The 24,783-nt window shown below is 45.1% G+C and overlaps 1 protein-coding gene across 3 annotated transcripts in view; it reads right to left on the bottom strand.

Moving 5' to 3' along the window:
- Nucleotides 1–21,661, bottom strand: part of LOC115135978 (uncharacterized) — a 98,688-nt gene extending 77,027 nt beyond the window's left edge. The window contains exons 1-3 of one of the 3 annotated variants that reach the window (XM_065023733.1): nt 21,363–21,661; nt 12,926–13,016; nt 1,416–1,957 (exon numbers count right to left, since the gene is read on the bottom strand). In XM_065023733.1, coding sequence (XP_064879805.1) covers nt 1,416–1,957; nt 12,926–13,016; nt 21,363–21,478 — 749 coding nt within the window. In that variant the 5' untranslated portion in view covers nt 21,479–21,661. The remainder of the gene's footprint in view (nt 1–1,415; nt 1,958–12,925; nt 13,017–21,362) is intronic. The other 2 variants (XM_029671260.2, XM_029671259.2) reach the window with 2 other exon arrangements.
- Nucleotides 21,662–24,783: the final 3,122 nt, after the last annotated feature.

The raw sequence follows: 24,783 nt of genomic DNA, 5'->3' as shown, positions 1-24,783 counted from the left end.
CTGACATTGGCATGGACAGGGTGTTAAAATATAGCCCAGGGACTAGGGAGAGAGAAAGAGAAAGTTGTCACAGCTGTTCATTTAAGACCCAGCTACCACTGTGGGCAAAACACACACAATAAAGAACTGCACATTTCAATCACTGACCAATAGTATTTAGGTTTGAGAGGAGTCTCCAGGAGACTTAAGAAGAATAGGTTGTCCCTTCTGAGTACTGACTTGATTTGTGACAGCTCGTCTGCTGCTAAATAGCACTTATCTATAAAGCACTACTATCCTGCTGTATATGCATTAGCCTCTCTTATCTTTACCACTCCCATCAGCTACTGTACCGTGGAGCACTTCCAACTGATGAATGCTGACCTTGGCAACCTATCCCTCTGGATGCATTGAGTCCAGTGTAAAGACAAACCAGTTTGGATAATGGTGAGCTACACAAATCAGTAGTTTTCTCCATGGGGTCAACCTGAGGTAACTGAGGAGGATTAGGGCTAAGTAAAAGGCTCCTTCCTCTTTAAACTGGCTGTGGGTTTACATAAAGATGTTAGCATTGTCCTGATATGATCCAAGAGCTCAGCTCCTCTCCTTCGGGTGGAGCAGCAACCATGAACCTAGATTGCCCAACATCTTCATAGGCACAGATCCAAGATCAGTTTACCATCCCCCTAAATACTAACTTTAACCATTAGAGAAGAAATGCTAAACTGATTATAGATCCGTGTCTAGTGGCACTTCATCCTACTTCTGGTTTGGCAGTCACATGAAAGGCAGCACTGTCAAACAGTACGGGTGCCGCAACACAGACCTGTTGTATCCCAAACATTCTGCGGCGCCTCAAGGGTTCATTCATCCCACCATGCGATGGTGTAAGGTTCCATATCGGGGCAGAGCCTGTCCGCACGCTCCTGCTCACATTGGTGATCGTCGCTGGTGCCAAGGAGTGCCAACACCCATGCCCAGGGGCACCTCCAACCTCTAGTATACATTCCAGGCCTGGCACCACTACTGCTAATTACCAGCAGGTCCACTAAGGCTGCCTTTGAAGTGTGTCCCCCGTTAAGGTCAGGCTACAATGGAAGGTCTGTCCAGGGTCTTTACACTTCCTGGATGTTGTTATTGTCCCAATTCTGCTTTAAGCCGTCCAAGATACTCGTATTACTACACTGGGTCTTAGGAAACTCAAAGTGCCGTTCCGGAAACAATCCAAGAAAGGGCGAGAAACTGAGGTTTAGGATTAACAAAAATATGTCTAGTTTGTTGTGCACATACATTGAGAGTTACATAGATAAACATCTAAGGGAGTTGTAAGTTATGACTGTCCTTCAACCATTATACACATTCACACGCACGCACGCACGCACGCACGCACGCACACACACACACACACACACACACGAAGGAAGTACAGTACTCACGGTTTCTCCAGGTCTGTGTGTGTTGGACTCCTTGTGGATGTCGATACACTGTGTAGGTCAGACTCTCCCTCTCTCCTGTCCTCTGTCTCTGTGTGTCGAGTGTCCTTTCCTCCCGTCAGACTCCCGGCGGAGTCACAGTGGTCCTGGTCCCCCTCTGCACCACATGTCATTCCTGAGAGGTCTGGCTCAATAGACACCACTGCTAATGCAGTTTCCTCCTCTTGTCCTTCTTCTCCCTCCTCTGCCTGCTGTTCCTCCTGCTGCTGGACTGCTGTGGCGGGTTCAGCCTTGAAGTGGAATAGACTCCCCAGTCTCCTGAAGAAGGCATCTAAAGGGGGAGGACGCGTGGGAGAGCCGGCTCCCGGGGGGCTCGCCGGAGAACAAGGCACAGAGTCCACTGAGGGGGGTGGGACGAGGGGCTGGTCCGATATGCTGCTGCTGCCCTCTCCTCCTTTCTCCTTTCCCTGGCACTCTCTGTCCTCCAATGCCTCTCCTAGCACTCCTTCCCTTACATCTCCCTCTTCTTCCGTGCCTTGGAATGCCTGGAACCCCAAGACAATGACACAAAAAAAGAGAGAGAGAGAAAGAGAGGGGTGTGTGTGAAAGCAAATCAGATGAACTTTCTCAGCCGCAGGCTTGCCACTGGCAAAGCAGTACACAGCAGCACCCTGGCAAAAGGGTAGAACGGGATGAGAGCAGAGTGAGATTCCCATGAAAAGCCGGTAAACTGTCTTTCTCCCTCTTCTCTTTCCATCGGCTGTGCCCTCTACAGCAACAGCAGCTAAGTGGCAGCAACTGCTCTCTAATGCAAATGTGTCTATGAAACACACAGCACTCCCCTCCCCCATAGCCCTGCCCACAATGCAGTTAACTCTCTCAGCACCGCAGCAATCCGCCAGGGTAGTAAAAGAGATGGGGCCGGTGTTTACAGCATGCTGCACATCCGTAAGTCTCCGCATGAGTAATGCAGAGGGAAAAGAGCACCACATACATCCTTCTGCTGCATTTATGTCATCGCCATTGTCAACCTAAACCATTCCTGCACCGAATACTAATCAAGGCTGTCTAATTGAACCATTCCCAGCAGGTAAAACTAGTGGAAATGACGTCATGACAAAATGATGTAATTATGATGACATTTTTATTTGTTTTTCCCACTAGGTTAATCTTCAATCGAAAAGTCCCCCAACGTTATTACCCTATTCAAATGTTGTCTGTTTTGGCCAAATGTTGTTTGTAACATGTAGGAGGAAACTCATGGGAAACACTCACCCCACCCACATGTATATAGACATCCTTCACTCTCTGGCCATTAGTAGTCAACAATTAAAACATACACTCATGTTGTGGTTTTGTTTACTTCCTCAGCTACTGTAAATCACTTCCTGCCTTGAGACTACAGTATCCACAAGGAGACACAAAGCAATGTGCTACTAGCTTTTAGCATGACAAATCTTAGGATGTGGGGGCTGGGGGGAAGGGGGCAGAATTAGGGTCACCAAATCAATCAGACAGCGGCTGTCAAGGTCCAGACACAATGGACCACAGAGTGAGGAGCGGATTCTCAATACTCCTCTCTTCGTTTGCTTGTAGGTGAAAGGATTGGAAAGGTTTTAACCATGTTGCTTTGTTCCTCCAGTCCTCTGAGAACATTATGAAGGAAAGGCATTCAAATGAATTCATATTAACATGTAATATTATAACCATTACATGGACATAAAGCCCATTGTCCTTCAGCATATGGGCACAATACCTCTTCTGGGACAGCTTCAACCAGTGAACTAGCTCTGGTATCACTGTGTGTGCTTCACCCTTCACAGAGAGGCCTTAAGTGAACATCTCATTCAATTATCCTTCAGCTCATCACAAAGGATGAGAACACACAGACAGACAGGGGATGTCTCCCATGGCTGGGATTGGATTTAGCACACCACCATGTCTCACAGACTTACATCAAATAAATATCAAATGGTTATTCAGCGCAAATCATATATTTTTAATACTCCCAAAAAGTAGTCTTCTATAGGTCTTGGTCCTGGTCTTCTATAGGTCAAAAACATCGCCAGCCATGTAAACTTTATAGAAATAAAACTTTTTGGGCAGGCATGATTCCATGACATTGTCATTAAAGGGCACTGAGGCCAGACAATCTCTCTGAACTGATCGAGAGAATAGGCATAAATAGTCCCCAAATGTCCTTCTAATCCAGATGTAAACTTACACTCTGCCCTGCGATCCCACCACCATTCTCCTGTCCTACTGGACTCACTGTCCTCCTGTCCTACTGGACTCACTGTCTCTCCTGTCCTACTGGACTCACTGTCTCTCCTGTCCTACTGGACTCACTGTCCTCCTGGACTCACTGTCCTCCTGTCCTACTGGACTCACTGTCCTCCTGTCCTACTGGACTCACTGTCCTCCTGTCCTACTGGACTCACTGTCCTCCTGTCCTACTGGACTCACTGTCTCTCCTGTCCTACTGGACTCACTGTCCTCCTGTCCTACTGGACTCACTGTCTCTCCTGTCCTACTGGACCCACTGTCTTACTGGACTCACTGTCTCTCCTGTCCTACTGGACTCACTGTCTCCCTGTCCTACTGGACTCACTTTCTCTCCTGTCCTAGGACCCAGACTGGACTCAGTCTCAGTCCTACTGGACTCAGGTCTGACAGTGAGTCCAGTAAGACAGTGAGTCCAGTAGGGCAGGAGAGACTGAGTCCAGTAAAACAATAGAGACAGTGAGTTCAGTAGGACAGGAGGACAGTGAGTCCAGTAGGACAGGAGAGACAGTGAGTCCAGTAGGACAGGAGGACAGTGAGTCCAGTAGGACAGGAGAGACAGTGAGTCCAGGAGAGACAGTGAGTCCAGTAAGACAGTGAGTCCAGTAGGGCAGGAGAGACAGTGCGTCCAGTAGGACAGGAGAGACAGTGAGTCTAGTGTTTTAATTGTCTCTCCTGCCCTACTGGACTCACTGTCCTCCTGTACTCACTGTCCTACTGGACTCACTGTCTCTCTTGTCCTACTGGACTCACTGTCTCTCCTGTCCTACTGGACTCACTGTCTCTCCTGCCCTACTGGACTCACTGTCTCTCCTGCCCTACTGGACTCACTGTCTCTCCTGCCCTACTGGACACACTGTCTCTCCTGCCCTACTGGACTCACTGTCTCTCCTGCCCTACTGGACTCACTGTCTTACTGGACTCACTGTCTCTCCTGTCCTACTGGACTCACTGTCTCTCCTGCCCTACTGGACTCACTGTCTCTCCGGTCCTACTGGACTCACTGTCTCTCCTGCCCTACTGGACTCACTGTCCTCCTGTCCTACTGGACTCACTGTCTCTCCTGTCCTACTGGACTCACTGTCCTCCTGTCCTACTGGACTCACTGTCTCTCCTGTCTTACTGGACTCACTGTCCTACTGGACTCACTGTCTCTCCTGTCCTACTGGACTCACTGTCTCCCCTGTCCTACTGGACTCACTGTCTCCCCTGTCCTACTGGACTCACTGTCTCCCCTGTCCTACTGGACTCACTGTCTCCCCTGTCCTACTGGACTCACTGTCTCCCTGTCTACTGGACTCACTGTCTCTCCTGTCCTACTGGACTCACTGTCTCTCCTGTCCTACTAGGACTCACTGTCTCTCCTGGGCAGGAGAGACTCACTGTGAGTTCTCTCCTGCCCTACTGGACTCACTGTCCAGGAAGACAGTGAGTCAGTCAGGAAGATGGACAGTGACAGTGAGGACCTCTCCTGTCTGGACTCAGGTCCTACTGTACTCACTGTCTCTCCTGTCCTACTGGACTCACCGTCTCTCACTGTCTGTCCTACTGGACTCACTGTCTCTCCTGTCCTACTGGACTCACTGTCTCTCCTGCCCTACTGGACTCACTGTCTCTCTGCCCTACTGGACACACTGTCTCTCCTGTCCTACTGGACTCACTGTCTCTCCTGCCCTACTGGACTCACTGTCTCTCCTGCCCTACTGGACTCACTGTCTCTCCTGCCCTACTGGACTCACTGTCTCTCCTGTCCTACTGGACTCACTGTCTCTCCTGCCCTACTGGACTCACTGTCTCTCCGTCCCTACTGGACTCACTGTCTCTCCTGTCCTACTGGACTCACTGTCTCTCCTGCCCTACTGGACTCACTGTCCTACTCGACTCACTGTCTCTCCGGTCCTACTGGACTCACCGTCTCTCCTGTCCTACTGGACTCACCGTCTCTCCTGTCCTACTGGACTCACCGTCTCTCCTGTCCTACTGGAATCACCGTCTCTCCTGTCCTACTGGAATCACTGTCTCTCCTGTCCTACTGGACTCACTGTCTCTCCTGCCCTACTGGACTCACTGTCTCTCCTGGACTCACTGTCTCTCCTGCCCTACTGGACTCGCTGTCCTACTCGACTCACTGTCTCTCCTGTCCTACTGGAATCACTGTCTCTCCTGTCCTACTGGACTCACTGTCTCTCCTGCCCTACTGGACTCACTGTCTCTCCTGGACTCACTGTCTCTCCTGCCCTACTGGACTCACTGTCCTACTCGACTCACTGTCTCTCCGGTCCTACTGGACTCACCGTCTCTCCTGTCCTACTGGACTCACCGTCTCTCCTGTCCTACTGGACTCACTGTCTCTCCTGTCCTACTGGAATCACTGTCTCTCCTGTCCTACTGGACTCACTGTCTCTCCTGTCCTACTGGACTCACTGTCTCTCCTGCCCTACTGGACTCACTGTCCTACTGGACTCACTGTCTCCCCTGTCCTACTGGACTCACTTTCTCTCCTGTCCTACTGGACCCACTGTCTTACTGGACTCACTGTCTCTCCTGTCCTACTGGACTCACTGTCTCTCCTGTCCTAGTGAGTCCAGTAGGACAGGAGAGACCGTGAGTTCAGTAGGACAGGAGAGACAGTGAGTCCAGTAAGACAGTGAGTCCAGTAGGGCAGGAGAGACTGAGTCCAGTAGAACAATAGAGACAGTGAGTCCAGTAGGACAGGAGAGACAGTGAGTCCAGTAGGACAGAGGACAGTGAGTCCAGTGAGGATAGGAGAGACAGTGAGTCCAGGAGAGACAGTGAGTCAGTGAGTCTAGTGTTTTAGTCTCTCCCTGCCCTACCGGACTCAGTGTCTCTCAGTAGGACTCAGTCTCTCCTGTCAGTGGTCTAGTGTTTTAATTGTCTCTCCTGCCCTACCGGACTCACTGTCTCTCCTGTCCTACTGGACTCACTGTCCTACTGGACTCACTGTCTCTCCTGTCCTACTGGACTCACTGTCTCTCCTCACTGTCCTCCGGTCTGGACTCACCGTCTCTCCTGTCCTACTGGAATCACTGTCTCTCCTGTCCTACTGAAATCACTGTCTCTCCTGTCCTACTGGACTCACTGTCTCTCCTGCCCTACTGGACTGGACTCACTGTCTCTCCTGGACTCACTGTCTCTCCTGCCCTACTGGACTCACTGTCCTACTGGACTCGACTCACTGTCTCTCCGGTCCTACTGGACTCACCGTCTCTCCTGTCCTACTGGACTGGACTCACTGTCTCTCCTGTCCTACTGGAATCACTGTCTCTCCTGCCCTACTGGACTCACTGTCCTACTCGACTCACTGTCTCTCCGGTCCTACTGGACTCACCGTCTCTCCCTACTGGACCCTCTCTGGCACTCACTGTCTCTCCTGTCCTACTGGACTCCCGTCTCTCCTGTCCTACTGGACTCACCGTCTTCCCCCATGGAATCACTGTCTCTCCTGTCCTACTGAAATCACTGTCTCTCCTTTCCTACTGGACTCACTGTCTCTCCTACTGGACTGGACTCACTGTCTCTGGACTCACTGTCTCTCCTGCCCTACTGGACTCACTGTCTCTCCTCACTGCCTCCGGTACTGGACTCACTGTCTCTCCGGTCCTGGACTCACTGTCTCTCCGGTCCTACTGGACTCACCGTCTCTCCTGTCCTACTGGACTCACCGTCTCTCCTGTCCTACTGGACTCACCGTCTCTCCTGTCCTACTGGACTCACCGTCTCTCCTGTCCTACTGGAATCACTGTCTCTCCTGCCCTACTGGACTCACTGTCCTACTGGACTCACTGTCTCCTGTCCTACTGGACTCCCATAATATTTTACTGTTCGACACGTCTTAACCCCATGTATTCTCTGTCTTGCCCCCCTCTCCCCCTCCTCCATTTATTTTTATTTTTTACCTTTATTTAACTAGGCAAGTCAGTTAAGAACATTCTTATTTACAATGACGGCCTAGGAACAGTGGGTTAACTGCCTGTTCAGGGGCAGAACGATAGATTTGTACCTTGTCAGCTCGGGGGTTTGAACTTGCAACCTTCCGGTTACTAGTGCAACGCTCTAACCACTAGGCTACCCTGCCGCCCCATGTACTGTCTGTCTTCTGTTTCTCAGTTTCTGTTTTTGATTTATTTGTTTGTTATTTTCTTTTGTTGTTTTTTTGTAGTGTTTTGAGACAATTTCAATAAATATAAATTCATATCTATAAATCCCTCTATTGCCCCCTCTATAACTTCCTCTATAACTCCCTCTATTCCCTCCTATATAACTCACTCTATTCCTCCCTCTATAACTCCCTCTATAACTCCCTTTATTCTTCCCTCTATAACTCCCTCTATTCCCCCTCCTTCATCCCCTCTATAACTCCCTCTATCCCCCTCTATTCCTCCCCTCTATAACTCCCTTTCCTTCTTCCCTCTATAACTCCCTCTATTCCCCCTATATAACTCATCCCCTCCCTCTATAACTCCTCTATAACTCCCTCTATCCCCCTATATAACTCACTATTCCTCCCTCTATAACTCCCTCTATAACTCCCTTTATTCCCCCTCTGTTCCCCTTCCCTCTATAACTCCCTCTATAACCCTCCCCCTCTATCCCCCCTCATCCCCATTCCCCCTATAACTCCCTATAACTCCCTCTATTCATCCCCTCTATAACTCCCCCTATAACTCCCTCTATAACTCCCTCTATTCCTTCCACTATAACTCCCTCTATTCCTTCCACTATTTCTGTGGCGAGACGCTCCGCAGGATGTTGATGAGGGCTGAAAGGGCGGCCGGCCGTGAGCTAGGGGAGTGTGTTTTGATGAGCTCATTCTCTGCTTGTTTGGCCAGCTGACAAAGCCAACAAACCGAAGGAGAAAAGCAACCTCCTATTTTCTGTTGCTGCCGCTGACCTAGTTAATATTTCCAAGAACAACCTTTACAGAGGAAGAGGGTGACAAGTCAGGAAAACTCAGCATGCTATAGCTAAGACCGAGCACAGAGCAAATTGAAAATGAGGGAAGATGCTAATGTTGCTTTGCTGTTTGACAGAGGGGATGGTAACACTTTATTTGAAGGATCCATACATAACACATATCTAAGAAAAACAGGCATTTCATAAATGCTTAGGTCAGCGACCCCAAGCTGGTCATTGCAGTACACCTACCGTAAGTGACAACGGAAATGTCAACTTGCTGGTCTTGACAGAAGCGTAAACATTTGTAAAATGCTTACCCACTGCTTATGAATGTGTATGACTGTTTTATGACCTCCTTAGAGTAGGTACCCTTTAAAGGGAGGTGTTTATTATTGGTTAGGTTCTAGTCACAATTAGGGATGCACGATATATCAGTGAACATATCGGAATCGGTCGATGTTAGCTAAAAATACCAACATTGACATCGGCGCGATGTCTAGTTTAACACAGATCTTTAAAACCGATGTCACAGCTACCGTGCATATGTAGCAGTGTGATGTTGTTCCCCTAGATTATGCACCAAGTTGCACACAAGGACCAATTCAAATAGGACAGGTCAAGAGGGGATGTTAATAATTTGCTAATAATAATAATAATTCAGTGTATTTATTTATTTAATTACAGCTGCATAGCTAATGTTTTTCTTTGGTGTACAAGCACTTTTTCATATCAATATTGTACATACATGTGATTGTAAAAGTTTTGTATATTTTGGTTTGTCCCATCGTGGGTTATCTGTATTTCCATACCCCCTTATTGCTCTCTTTTGCCTGACCTTCGGCTAGCAAGGTATGTTGTCCTTGGCTCCGAAATTGTTTAATATAAAACCGTCATAATGTTACACAATGTACTGTTATGCTACCATAAGTTTGTTACAATGTGGATAATATAAAGATTCATGTTAACAAGTTTCACAAAGCTCGCTAACTAGGGTATCTATTGTAACTTGTGAGTACTTGGGACAGTGTTTGAGTGAGTGTCCATGTGCTTGTGCAGGTGCCTGAGAGCTAGGACTGGGCCAAGGGTTAACATAATGTGTGTTGTCTCTTCGTGTGCAAGGCAAATAAAAATTATTTAACTTGCAGACCTCCAGTTGTGGCAGCGTCCTAATTAATAGTACACAACTCAGAACGAACCACGCTACACATACCTATATAAGTAGGTACGGGACATAATAACGACAAGTAAAATGTTGCGCTACACGTGCAACACAGCATTCCTAACCTAGTCCACAATGTCTGCTGTGTGGATCGAGCAGTCAACAAGTCAATCAGTCATTTGAGAGAGTAAGAACATTTCAGCGAGACAACTCAAAGGCGAAATCCATTAAAACCAAGATAATGGAATTCATTGCCGTTGACAATCAACCGTTCTCTGTCGTGGGTGATGTTGGCTTTCACCGACTGGTCGAGCACCGGTACACACTATTGCGCTATTTTTCAGATGTTGCCCTATCGGAGTTACACAGTAGTAGCGTCACTGCTATTAGCTTCCACACATACATACTATGGAACACCGTTTGGGTCTTTGCGTGTCAAAAAGGATACAGTAGCACTGTCAGAGCTGTACAAAAAAATATGTAAACAAGCAAACACCGGCCACGAACGCTGTGTTTACAATACCGCGTTGGTAATAAAGCATCATTTGTTCGACCGCAACTTCTGGTGTAGCTAGCTTTAGTTTGATACCTAGCTAGCGCCAATACAACCAGCCTGAAAACAATGACCAGTAGAAACTGCAGTCATTTACATGATTCTTAGCAATGTTTTAGGGATCCTTGTGAGTAAGTATTAGCTAGGTTGACACTTGTTGTTCGCCTATTGAAATTGAACTGCAGTTCATGAAAATAAATAGCTAGCCAGCTACTTAACCCTGTTGCCCAAAGCTAACATTATAAGCAGCCCGCTAGCTTCATCTGGCTAGTGAGGCTCGACCGGAACGGATTATGTGTTGTGAAGCTAGCCACAGGATAAGGTACAATAGTGGAATTTGCAGTTTGACTTCAAAATAAAAGTATTTCATTGACAGTGATGCAAATGAACACAAATAGTAAAATTATGCCATACTTTTATTTTTAAGGCTAACCGCAAAGTCCACTAGTGTGGCTAATCCTTATTGTGGCTAGCTTCACATAGATGGGTCCGACCACCATTAATCAATTAAGAACTGTCTTATAAATTATGGTTATTTTAGATGACACCTAGCTATATAGGTAGCTAGATAACTATAGCTACTGAAACAGATTATGTTGTGTTATTTGACATATCAAATAGTGTTATTGATGTGTATCTTTTTTGACACACTGTACACCCCGTAGAAAGGGTGCTGTATTTTCCATCCAAATAGGACACAATTTGTAGAGTTGATGCTTGTGCTAATTTTCAAGTTATCAAGTGTGGCCAACAGTGCTTGTTAGCAACACATTCACTCAACCCTATTGTAAGGTCAACATGTTCAAATGTTTTAAAAAATGACAAAACAAGCTATATTCATAGCCTTGAGAATTCTCTCTACCCCTTAATCTCTTCCGCCTCCTCTTGTCCCCCATTTCCTCTCTTCAACCCCTCCTCGTCTCTCACATGGTTCCTTATTAGCTGCTAGCCTCTCTGTGTGGTCTGAAAAGACCCCTTTATTAAATGTGCTAAGAACTGGAGGTCGACCAATGATTTTTCAACGCCGATACCGATTAATGGAGGACCAAAAAAGCCTATACCGATTAATCGGCCGATTTTTAAAAACCATTTATTTGTAATAATGACAATTACAACAATACACAAGCAACAACTCTGTGTCCTGTTTGGATGGAAAACACAGCACCCTTTCTACGGGGTGTACAGTGTGGGTGTACAGTTATTGAAATGTCTTCCAGCAGACCATTCAAACAAAGACCGTATGAAGATAGGCAGAAACTGCTTCTCCAACAGAAATCCCCGATAAACACAGAGAGAAGAGACGGAAAAACGTGTGATTGAGAGGGATAGAGAACAGTTGATTTGAGAGATATCCAGTGCTTGACTTGGAATGAAACTCATTTTGGATGCTGGGACTGTTTATATTTAGGTGCAGGAGCTCCAAATATATGGGGCGGCAGGGTAGCCTAGTGGTTAGAGCGTTGGACTAGTAACCGGAAGGTTGCAAGTTCAAACCCCCGAGCTGACAAGGTACAAGATACAAATCTGTCGTTCTGCCCCTGAACAGGCAGTTAACCCACTGTTCCTAGGTCGTCATTGAAAATAAGAATTTGTTCTTAACTGACTTGCCTGGTTAAATAAATAAACATGACTTTTGAGATAATATTCTATAGAGGTCTCAAGTAGAAGAGTGTTTGAGGTGCTGGTACTTAGCTCCAGCGAGCTCCTGCCCAAGCCAAGTACTGTATCTCCAACTGAAAATACATCATCTAAGTGATTGATAGTTTGTATTCAGCAGTCAAAAAAGTATGCCTTATTAACTTTGAAGAACTACTAAAATTGTGATTTTGTCAGATAGCATAGGCAGCAGCGCTATAGAGATGATGGCTTGGAATGAATAATAAGGGATGAGCAGTAATGGACAGTCACTACCATCATGGGACTTTTATTAAATTGTTGTATTCTGTGTTGTTACAGCATTCAACCCACATAATAAATAGTGCATTTAATTTAGAAGAACAAACAATCGAAACTGAAAACAGAGATTTTTTTTTTCATAATCTATCTGAAACGTATGCCTAACGAGCACAGTACAGGGGTATTTATTTTCCCAGAAACGTGTAAGTCCTTATTTGGCTTGAGGATGTCTGGTAGAAAGATTACACAGATGGCTACAGATCGGCATTCATTTCAGCCCTACTATAAAAAGGACCACTTGAGTCTAATTACATCCAGGAGCAAATCCTGTTTCAAAGCTGGCTTTAAAAACTATGTTAGAATTATTTCTGGTTATGTGTAAATAATATACTGCCAGGGTCAGCATAATAATTTCCCAGCAGTAGGCTATGTGGAAAATATGAGCCCTAAGCCCTGACTGCAAAACCAAACCACCCTGGTTGATGGTTAGATTCCTTACTTATTCACAACACACACCCCTTGGGCCACTTCTTATGCAATCATCATAATCCTCAGCACATGCCCTGCGCCTTCAACTGTCCTACTCAGCATCTGACAGCAGTACTGTTAGTGGTACAGGTTCTCTCTGTGTGAGCCTTGTTTATTTGTACACAGTCATGGGCACCAGGTATGGATTGACCAGTCAGCACTGCTTGACATCCATACCTTGGACAGCTCCAGGTCTTCTTGGTGCAGCGATGGTTCCCCTTCACTGGTCTCCCTGCGGAGGCTGCTGTTGACTCCATTCTGCTGGCCACTGGTGATTGGAGAGAAAATAATTCTTAGAAGAATAAACCAGAGGTGCACAACATTTGTTTTATACAGCGGAAGTCGGGTTCTCCCTGGCACTCATTTGGCATTGCAGCACACCGGTCATTGATGGAAAGGAAAGGATGAAAACAAACATACATTGCAGCAGAGCACTAAAGTTGTGTACAGTACTACTGGTATGTAGACATTACAGTACTGAGTACCACCATCTTCAACAGGACATTGTTTGACAACTGTTAGCCCCATGGTGGTCACTTTCCTCATGGAAATACTGTGCCTTCGGAAAGTATTCAGGCCCACATTTTGTTCGGTTACAGTCTTATTCTAAAACGTATTGAATAGTTTTTTCCCCTCATCAATCTACACACAGTACCCCATAACGACAAAACAAAAACTGTTTTTTTTAGAAAAAATTATATATCACATTAACAAAAGGTATTCAGACCCTTTACTCAGTACTTTGTTGAAGCACTTTTGGCAGCGATTACAGCATTGAGTCAAATAAAATAAAATGTTATTTTATTAGTCACATATGACAAGGACAACAGGTGTAGGTAGACCTTACAGTGAAATGCTTACTTACAAGCCCTTAACCAAAATGCAGGTTTTTTTTCTTTTTTTTCAGCAATGCAGTTTTAAGAAAATACCTAACATAAAGTAAGAGATAAAAGTAACAAGTAATTAAAGAGCATCAGTAAAATAACAATAGCGAGGCTATATACAGGGGTCACCGGTGCCGAGGTAATCGAGGTAATATGTACATGTAGGTAGTGATTAAAGTGACTATGCATAGATAATAACAGAGAGTAGCAGCAGCGTAGAAGAGGGTGGGGGGGGGCAGTGCCAATAGTCCGGGAAGCCATTTGATTAGATGTTCAGGAGTTTTATGGCTTGGGGGTAGAAGCTGTTTAGCAGACTCCTAGACTTGGCGCTCTGGTACCGCTTGCCGTGAGGTAGCAGAGAGAATAGTCTATGACTAGGGTGGCTGGAGTCTTGGACAATTTTTAGGGCCTTCCTCTGACACCACCAGGTGTAGAGATCCTGGATGGCAGGAAGCTTGGCCCCGGTGATGTACTGGGCTGTACACACTACCCTCTGTAGTGCCTTGCGGTCGGGGGCCAAGCAGTTGCCATACCAGGCAGTGATGCAAACAGTCAGGATGCTCTTGGTGCAGCTGTAAAACCTTTTGAGGATCTGAGGACCCATGCCAAATCTTTTTAGTTTCCTGAGGGGGAAAAGGCTTTGTCGTGCCCTCTTCATAACTGTCTTGGTGTGTTTGTACCATGTTAGTTTGTTGGTGATGTGGACGCCAAGGAACTTGAAGCTCTCAACCTGCTCCACTACAGCCCCATCGATGAGAATGGGGGCGTGCTCGGTCCTCCTCTTCCTGTACTCCACAATCATCTCATTTTGTCTTGATCATGTTGAGGGAGAGGTTGTTGTCCTTGCACCACACGGTCAGGTCTCTGACCTCCTCCCTATAGGCTGTCTCGTCGTTGATCAGGCCTACCTCTGTTGTGTCATCTGCAAACTTAATGATGGTGTTGGAGTCATGCCTGGCCATTCAGTCATGAGTGAACAAGAAGCACAGGAGAGGACTGAGCACGCACCCCCGAGGGGCCCCTGTGTTGATGATCAGCGTGGCGGATGTGTTGTTACTGACCCTTACCACCTGGGGGCAGCCCGTCAGGAAGTCCAGGATCCAGTTGCAGAGGGAGGTGTTTAGTCCCAGGGTCCTAAGCTTAGTGATGAGCTTTGAGGGCACTATGGTGTTGAACGCTGAGATGTAGTCCATGAACAGCATTCTCACATGGGTGTTCCTTTTGTCCAGGTGTGAAAGGGCAGTGTGGAGTGCAATAGAGATTGCATCATCTGTGGATCTGTTGGGGTGGTATGCCAATTGGAGTGGGTGTAGGGTTTCTGGGTTTCTGGGTGTTGATGTGAGCCATGACCAGCCTTTCAAAGCACTATGGCTATAGATGTAAGTGTTACGGGTCGGTAGTCATTTAGGCAGGTTACCTTAGTGTTCTTGGGGACAGGGACTATGGTGGTCTGCTTGAAACATGTTGAAGGGAGAGGTTGAAAATGTCAGTGAAGACACCTGCCAGTTGGTCAGCGCATGCTCGGAGTGCACGTCCTGGTAATCCGCCTGGCCCTGCGGCCTTGTGAATGTTGACCTGTTTAAAGGTCTTACTCACATCGGCTGTGGAGAGCGTGATCACACAGTCGTCCGGAACAGCTGATGCTCTCATGCATGTTTCAGTGTTGCTTGCCTCGAAGCGAGCATAGAAGTGATTTCGCTTATCTGGTAGGCTCGTATCACTGGGCAGCTCTCCGCTGTGCTTCCCTTTGTAGTCTGTAATAGTTTTCAAGCCCTGCCACATCCAACGAGTGTCGGAGCCAGTGAAGTACGATTAGACCTTTGTCCTATATTGACCCGTTGCCTGTTTGATGGTTCGTCGGAGGGCATAACGAGATTTCTTATAAGCCTCCGGGCTAGAGCTTTGAAAGTGGCACCTCAACCCTTTAGCTCAGTGCGAATGTTCCCTGTAATCCATGGCTTCTGGTTGGGGTATGTACGTACAGTCACTGTGGGAACATCAATGAACTTATTGATGAAGCCAGTGACTGATGTGGTGTATTCTTCAATGGCACTGGAAGAATCCCTGAACATGTTCCAGTCTGTGATAGCAAAGCAGTCCTGTAGTTTAGCATCTGCTTCATCTGACCACTTTTTTATAGACCGAGTCACTGGTGCTTCCTGCTTTAATTTTGCTTGTAAGCAGGAATCAGGAGGATAGAGTTATGCTCAGATTTGCCAAATGGGGGGCGAGGGAGAGCTTTGCACACGTCTCTGTGTGTGGAGTAAAGGTGGTCTAGAATGTTTTCTCTCTGGTTTCACATTTAACATACTGACAGAAATTAGGTAAAACTGATTTAAGCTTCACTGCATCAAAGTCCCCGGCCACTAGAAGCGCTGCCTCTGGATGAACGTTTTCCTGTTTTCTCATGGAAGTATACAGCTCATTGTGCAGTCTTAGTGCCAGCATCGGTCTGTGGTTGTATGTAGACAGCTACGAAAAATACAGATAAAAACTCTCTAGGTAGATAGTGTGGTCTACAGCTTATCATGAGACATTCTACCTCAGGCGAGCAACACCTTGACTTCTTAGATATTGTGCACCAGCTGTTGTTTACAAATATACATACGCCACCACCCCGTGTCTTACCAGAGGTTGCTGTTCTATCCTGCCGATAGAGTGTATAACCCACCAGCCGTATGTTATTAATATCATCGTTCAGCCACGACTTGGTGAAACATAACATATCACTGTTTTAAAGTCCCGTTGGTAGGATATATACGCGCTCTTGGTTCATCCCATTTATTTTCCAGCGATTGAACGTTAGCTAACAGTAAGGATGGCAAAGGCAGATTAGCCACTAGGAAATCGGTTAATGATTTCAGTTTCTTTCTCCGGGGATGAGGGCCTGTTCGTGTGTTTGGACTATATCCTTCCCGTCCAACTCATTGCAGAAACGTTTTTTTTCCAATTCGAGGTGAGTAATCACTGTTCTGATGTCCAGATGCTCTTTTCGGTCATAAGACACGATAGCAGCAACATTATGTACAAAATAAGTTACAAACAATGTGAAAAAACAAACAATAGCATGATTGGTTAAGAGCCAATAAAATGGCAGCCATCCTCTTCGGCACCATCAAACAGTCCAGTCTTCTTGGGTATGACGCTACAATTTTGGCACACCTGTATTTTGGGACTTTCTCCCATTCTTCTCTGCAGAACCTCTCAAGCTCTGTCTGGTTGAATGGGGAGAGTTGCTGCACAGCCATGTTCAGGTCTCTCCAGAGATATTCGGGTTCAAGTCTCGGCTCTGGCTGGGACATTCAAGTACATTCAGAGACTTGTCCCGAAGCCACTCCTGTGTTGTCTTGGCTGTGTGCTTAGGGTTGTTATCCTGTTGGAAGGTGAGCAAGTTTTCATCAAGGATCTCTCTGTACCTCCCTACATTCATCTTTGAATCGATCCTGACTAGTCTTCCAGTCCCTGCTGCTGAAAAAACATCACCACAGCATAATGCTGCCATCACCATGCTTCACCGTAGGGATGGTGCCAGGTTTCCTCCAAAGGTGACGCTTAGCATTCAGACCAAAGAGTTCAACTTGGTTTCATCAGATCAGAGAATCTTGTTTCTCATGGTCTAAGAGTCTTTAAGTGCCATTTGGCAAATTCCAGTTGGGCTGTCATGTGCCTTTTACTGAGGTGTGGCTTCTGTCTGGCCACTCCACCATAAAGGCCTAATTGGTGGAGTGCTGCTGAGATGGTTGTCCTTCTGAGGTATTCTCCCATCTCCACAGAGGAACTCTAGAGCTATGTCAGAGTGACCATCGGGTTCTTGGTCACCTCCCTGACCAAGGCCCTTCTCCCCCGATTGCTCAGTTTGGCCGGGCGGCCAGCTCTAGGAAGAGTCTTGGTTGTTCCAAACTTCTTCCATTTAAGAATGATGGCAGCCACTGTGCTATTGGGGACTTTCAATGCTGCAGAAATGTTTTGGTACCCTTTCCCAGATCTGTGCCTCAACACAATCCAGTCTCTGAGCTCTATGGACAATTCCTTTGACCTCATGGCTTGGTTTTTTTCTCTGACATAGACTGTCAACTGTGGGACCTTATATAGACAGGCATGTGCCTTTCCAAATCATGTACAATCAATTGAATTTACCACAGGTGGACTCCAATCAAGTTGTAGAAACATCTCAAGGATGATCAATGGAAACAGGATGCACCTGAGGTCAATTTAGAGTCTCATAGCAACGGGTCTGAATACTTATGTAAATAAGGTATCTGTTTTTTTTGTTTCTAATAAATGCGCAAACATTTATAAAAACCTGTTTTCGCTTTCTCATTATGGGCTATTGTGTGTAGATTGCCGAGGAAATGGTTTTATTTAATTCATTTTAGAATAAGGCTGTAATGTAAGAAAATGTGGAAAAAGTCAAGGGGTCGTAATACACTGCTCAAAAAAATAAAGGGAACACTTAAACAACACAATGTAACTCCAAGTCAATCACACTTCTGTGAAATCAAACTGTCCACTTAGGAAGCAACACTGATTGACAATACATTTCACATGCTGTTGTGCAAATGGAATAGACAACAGGTTTAAATTATAGGCAATTAGCATGACACCCCCAATAAAGGAATGGTTTTGCAGGTGGTGACCACAGACCACTTCTCAGTTCCTATGCTTCCTGGCTGATGTTTTGGTCACTTTTGAATGCTGGCGGTGCTTTCACTCTAGTGGTAGCATGAGACGGAGTCTACCCACACAAGTGGCTCAGGTAGTGCAGCTCATCCAGGATGGCACATCAATGCGAGCTGTGGCAAGAAGGTTTGCTGTGTCTGTCAGCGTAGTGTCCAGAGCATGGCGGCGCTACCAGGAGACAGGCCAGTACATCAGGAAACGTGGAGGAGGCCGTAGGAGGGCAACAACCCAGCAGCAGGACCGCTACCTCCGCCTTTGTGCAAGGAAGAGCAGGAGGAGCACTGCCAGAGCCCTGCAAACTGAAACAGACTCCATGAGGGTGGTATGAGGGCCCGACGTCCACAGGTGGGGGTTGTGCTTACAGCCCAACACCGTGCAGGACGTTTGGCATTTGCCAGAGAACACCAAGATTGGCAAATTCGCCACTGGCGCCCTGTGCTCTTCACAGATGAAAGCAGGTTCACACTGAGCACGTGACAGACGTGACAGAGTCTGGAGACGCAGTGGATAACGTTCTGCTGCCTGCAACATCCTCCAGCATGACCGGTTTGGCGGTGGGTCAGTCATGGTGTGGGGTGGCATTTCTTTGGGGGGCCGCACAGCCCTCCATGTACTCGCCAGAGGTAGCCTGACTGCCATTAGGTACCGAGATGAGATCCTCAGACCCCTTGTGAGACCATATGCTGGTGCGGTTGGCCCTGGGTTCCTCCTAATGCAAGACAATGCTAGACCTCGTGTGGCTGGAGTGTGTCAGCAGTTCCTGCAAGAGGAAGGCATTGATGCTATGGACTGGCCCGCCCGTTCCCCAGATCTGAATCCAATTGAGCACATCTGGGACATCATGTCTCGCTCCATCCACAGACTGTCCAGGAGTTGGCGGATGCTTTAGTCCAGGTCTGGGAGGAGATCCCTCAGGAGACTGCCACCTCATCAGGAGCATGCCCAGGCGTTGTAGGGAGGTCATACAGGCACGTGGAGGCCACACACATTACTGAGCCTCATTTTGACTTGTTTTAAGGACATTACATCAAAGTTGGATCAGCCTGTAGTGTGGTTTTCCACTTTCATTTTGAGTGTGACTCCAAATCCAGACCTCCATGGGTTGATAAATTTGATTTCCATTGATAATTTGTGTGTGATTCTGTTGTCAGCACATTCAACTATGTAAAGAAAAAAGTATTTAATAAGAATATTTCGTTGTTATTTTAGTGTTCCCTTTCTTTTTTTGAGCAGTGTACTTTCCGAAGGCACTGTATAGCTAATCTGCATCTGTGCATCTTCAGCTCAGAGAACATGAGGGATGTTATACTACACATCGGCAGAAGAATGAGGGCTAACAGGTGGGTTTATTGCCATACACCAAATACTACTATGTTGTTGAAAATGATGTACTCGTTGGGCCTCCCAACCAAACACACTTCTGCCGTGTCATTTGTTAACACAGCAATATTGACGGCACACTCTTTACAGAGACATACAGTGCCTTCACACCCCTTGAATGTTTCCATATTTTGTTGCGTTACAGCCTGAATTTAAAATGGAATTTAAAATTAATTGAATTGAATTGAGATTTTTTTGTCACTGGCATACACACAAAACCACATAATGTCAAATTTGAATTGTTTTTCTACATTTTTACAAATGAAAAGCTGAAATGTCTTGAGTCAGTAAGTATTCAACCCTTTGGTTACGGCAAGCATAAATTAAAAAAATTGGTTAACAACTCACATAATAGGTTGCATGGACTCAATGTGTGTGCAATAAGTGTTTAACATGATTTTTGAATGACTACCACATCTCTGTACCCCATACAAACAATTTATCTGTAAGGTCCCTGAGCCGAGCAGTACATTTTAAACATTAATTCAACTACAAAGACCAGGAAGGATTTCCAATGCCTCACAAAGAAGGGCACCTATTGGTAGATGGGTAAAACATTTAAAAGCAGACATTGAATATCACTTTGAGCACTTTAGGTGGTGTATCAATACAACGCCGCCACTACAAAGATACAGGCGTCCTTCTTATCTCAGTTTCCTGAGAGGATGGAAACCGCTCAGGGATTTCACCATGAGGAGAAAACTCAGTTAAGAGTTTAATGGCTGTGAGGACGGATCAACAAAATTGTAGTTACTCCACATAACTAACCTAAATGACAGAGTGAAAATAAGGAAGCCTGTACAGAATAAAAAAGATAATAATCTTACACTAGAGTATTTTGTGTAAAAAAATTGTACAATGAAATCAATTTTAATCCCACTTTGTAACACAACAAAATGTGGAAAAAGTGAAGCGGTGTGAATGCTTTCTGAAGGCTCTATAAGTATGAATCCTTCCCTGACTCAACCAGTTTGATATGTATCAAGTTCCCACAAGTCTCAAGAGGGCAGTGATTCTCAAAACATGGCACCTGAGGCAGGTGCAGCAATACGGTAGAGTATAGACACACCCTCTGACAACTGAACTGTTTCGTACAGCGTTTTGCCATGTAAAGAACGTTATCATTCCATAACACAAAAGTAGCCTACGCGTTTAAAATACAATGCTTATTATTCAAGTTTATTACGGCCCTACTATATCAGAGCAGGCAAAAACGATCATGTTTGTTCTAAGGCGACCATTGTAGCTGTGTGAAGAGGGTTACTATAAACCACTCAATTGTTTTCTCCACTGTGACAGATGGTCAGATTTGTGCCAGTTCTCGCACTCGCCACTGCCTGGCACGTTACGTTAACGATCATAATGCTGTTTACTTTGCCATTAATAGCAAATGAATATGGTTACATTGTAGAGATATGTATCTACTTCGCTGCTGATAGAAAACAGAATGATAATGTTAGTTAATCGAGAGAACGGTTAACTAAGCCTACAATATAGATGGAAAATATAACAGATTGCGACCACTGTCTCTGCTGCTCCGGTCAAATCTCTGGCCCTCGTGCTTCACATCATATTCAAGCGCGGTTTTGATACAATCTTGCAATAACTACAATTAAAACCATGACACTGATGTATTGTTATTGTTACAATGTTAACCGCGTGGTTCATACCTGATTTCGCTTTCCTCTGTTTTCTCAGGGTCCTGCGATGTACTTATTTGAAAAAGTCTGGAAAAGTTTCGGGCGATATCCTCCTGCCATGAACTTTGTCGTTTCATGTTTGACATAACGGTCCTGGAAAAAGTCACATCTGGACAAGGAGTTGAATAGCTTCGAGTCCCTGAGGTGACTTCGATAAAAATGTGTGAAACTATAGTTTCGTCAATTCCTTCATGTCTCGTCTCCTTATGGCCATAATTCTGCGCTCTGCTCCAGTCCAACCCCTACAGCGCTGTAGCATAGGACATGGGGGAGGAGCTAGAGTACTTAGCATATTCAAATGATGTGTAATTTTTCGTCATACAGGAGAGGTAGCATGGTCCAAGCTATGTCCCACTTTGCGTATTCCCTAATTGCCATATGTCCATATTCCCACGGTACTCAAATCCTCTATGGTGATTATTAGTGACTGACTAGGCCTATATGTGGTAGACTATTTTGCATTTTAACATATTTCATCTATTACTTTATCAAATGTAATATTTGATTTTTTACATTTGAAATGATTTATGATATGTTTATTGTCAGTTTCAGCATAAAAGCACAGAGGAAATGTATGATAAGATACTACATTTAGTCCTACAGTTAATTAAAATTAAAACCATACTTGAGCACCATACTGTACAGTATTCTCATATCAAGTCACAACCTGTGGTAGGTTACACTGTAGCTGAAGTGTGTCCTATGGATGTATTGTAGATTATGCCTTTGCATTCTGAAGGATATGAAACGACCAAATAAACTGAACAAAAATACAAACATAACATGTACAGTGTTGGTCCCATGTTTCATGAGCTGAAATAAAAGATCCCAGAAATGTTCCATACGCTCAAAAATCGGATTTCTTTCAAATGTTTTGCACATTTGTTTACATTCCTGTTACTGAGCATTTCTCCTTTGCCAAAATAATCCATACAACTGACAGGTGTGGTGTATCAAGAAGCCGATTAAACGGCATGATCATTACACGGGTGCATCTTGTGCTGGAGACAATAAAAGGCCACTCTCAAATGTGCAGTTTTGTCACAACACAATGTCATAGATGTCTCAAGTTTTGAAGGAGCGTGCAATTGGCATGCAGGATCGTCTGAGACCAACCACCCGGACATCTGATGAAACTGTGGGTTTGCACAACCAAATCATTTTTGCACTATCTGTCAGAAACTATCTCAGGGAAGCTCATCTATGTGCTTGTCGTCCTCACCAGGGTCTTGCCCTGCTTGCAGTTTGGCGCCGTAGCCAACTTCAGTTGGCAAATGCTCACCTTCGATGGCCGCTGGCACGCTGGAGAAATGTGCTCTTCACGGATGAATCCTGGTTTCAACTGTACCGCACAGATGGCAGACAGATGCCGTGATGAGATCCTGAAACCCATTGCTGTGCCATTCATCCGCCGCTATCACTTCATGTTTCAGCACGATAATGCACAGCCCCATGTCACAAGAATCTGTACACAATTCCAGGAGGCTGAAAATGTTTCAGTTCTTCCATGGCCTGTATACTCACCAGACATGTCACCCATGTTTGGGATGCTCTGGATAGACATATACGACAGCTTGTTCCAGTTCCCACCAATATCCAGCAACTTCGCACAGCCATTAAAGAGGAGTGGGACAACATTCCCCAGGCCACAATCAACAGCCTGATCAACTCTATGCGAAGGAGATGTGTTGCTCTGAATGAATCAAATGGTGGTCACACCAGATAATCACTTGTTTTCTGATCCAGGCGCCTACTTTTTTTAAAGGTATCTGTGACCAACAGATGCATATCTGTATTCCCAGGCCTAATGAATTTATATAAATTAACTGATTTCCTTATATAAACCGTAACTCTTTGAAATTGTTGCATGTTTTGTTTATATTTTTCTTTGGTGTATTTACTTATTAGTAACATAAAAGACTGCGTGAAAAGAAGGAAGCATGTACAGAATAAAAATATTTGAATGTTTGCAATAAGACATTAAAGTAATGATGAAAAAAATAGCAAAGAAATGTACTTTTTGTCCTAAATACAAAGCATTATGTTTGGGGCAAATCAAACACAACACATTGTAGGATTTCGCCACAACATCACTGAGTACCACTCTTCATATTTTTATCATGGTGGTGGCTGCATCATGTTATGGGTATGCTTGTTATCGGCAAGGACTAGGAAAAAATTTTAGGATAAAAAGAACAGGCAAAATCCTATAGGAAAACTTGGTTCCACACTGGAAGACAGGAAGACAAATTCACCTTTCAGCAGGACAATTACCTCAAACACAAGGCCAATATACACTGGAGCTGCTGACCAAGATAACTTTGAATGTTCCTGGGTGGCCTAGTTACAGTTTTTACTTTAATCAGCTTGAAACTCTATGGAAAGACTTAAAAACGTCTGTCTAAAAAAAATTATCAACAACCAAAAGAATTGAGAATTCTTTAAAGAATAATGGGCAAGTATTGTACAATCCAGATTTACCCAGAACAACTCACAGCTGTAATCGCTACCAAAAGGGTTCTAACATTGTCTCTAGAGGTTGAATACCTATCTAATCAAGATTTATTAGTGTTTTATTTTCCATATATATATATATATATATATATATATATATATATATATATTTTTTTTTACAATGTTAGAATTTTTCTTCTACTTTGGCGTTAGAGTATTTTGGGTAGATCGTTGACAAAAAAATGAAAATGTAATCCATTTTAATCCCACTTTGTAACATCACAAAATGTGGAAAAAGTCAATGAATACTTTCTGAAGGCACTGTATGTGGCCACATTATTATAGGATGACTTGGGAGAATGAATCTCAGCATCAGAAGTAAAAATACAGACTGGTTACTGTGCCTTTCTAGACCTTATAAACTGTCGAGTAGGACCACAACTGATCCAAATGGAATGCCTGCAGCAATACAATTTGCAGCAATACATTCTCTCCTTAGCACTGACACTGGCCCTACATAGCGCAAACTGTCAAACCACTGCTGTTGGGTAAGATTAGGTTGTACCTACTACACATTGATTTAAAAGACATGCACACACCGCACTTCCCGCTATGGTTAACATTAGAAGCTGGGGAGGGTAAACTCATCCTAGTTTTGAAGGGAATTGCTAACTATTGCTCCCCATGCTGTGTTGTTGAATAGAGACATATTTTAGAGAAGAGCTCCCCCTTCTGCCTTCCATGCAGACTTACAATTGATGTATGTGTGTGTGTGTGTGTGTGTGTGTGTGTGTGTGTGTGTGTGTGTGTGTGTGTGTGTGTGTGTGTGTGTGTGTGTGTGTGTGTGTGTGTGTGTGTGTGTGTGTGTGTGTGTGTGTGTGTGTGTGAGAGAGAGGGAGAGAGAGAGAGAGTGGGGGAGTAAACTGTGATTTTGTTA

The sequence above is a fragment of the Oncorhynchus nerka genome, linkage group LG10, assembly GCF_034236695.1.
Source record: "Oncorhynchus nerka isolate Pitt River linkage group LG10, Oner_Uvic_2.0, whole genome shotgun sequence".
Taxonomy (NCBI): domain Eukaryota; kingdom Metazoa; phylum Chordata; class Actinopteri; order Salmoniformes; family Salmonidae; genus Oncorhynchus; species Oncorhynchus nerka.
The sequence above is the reverse complement of the archived record's forward strand: the minus strand, read 5'-3'. Positions and strand labels throughout refer to the sequence as shown.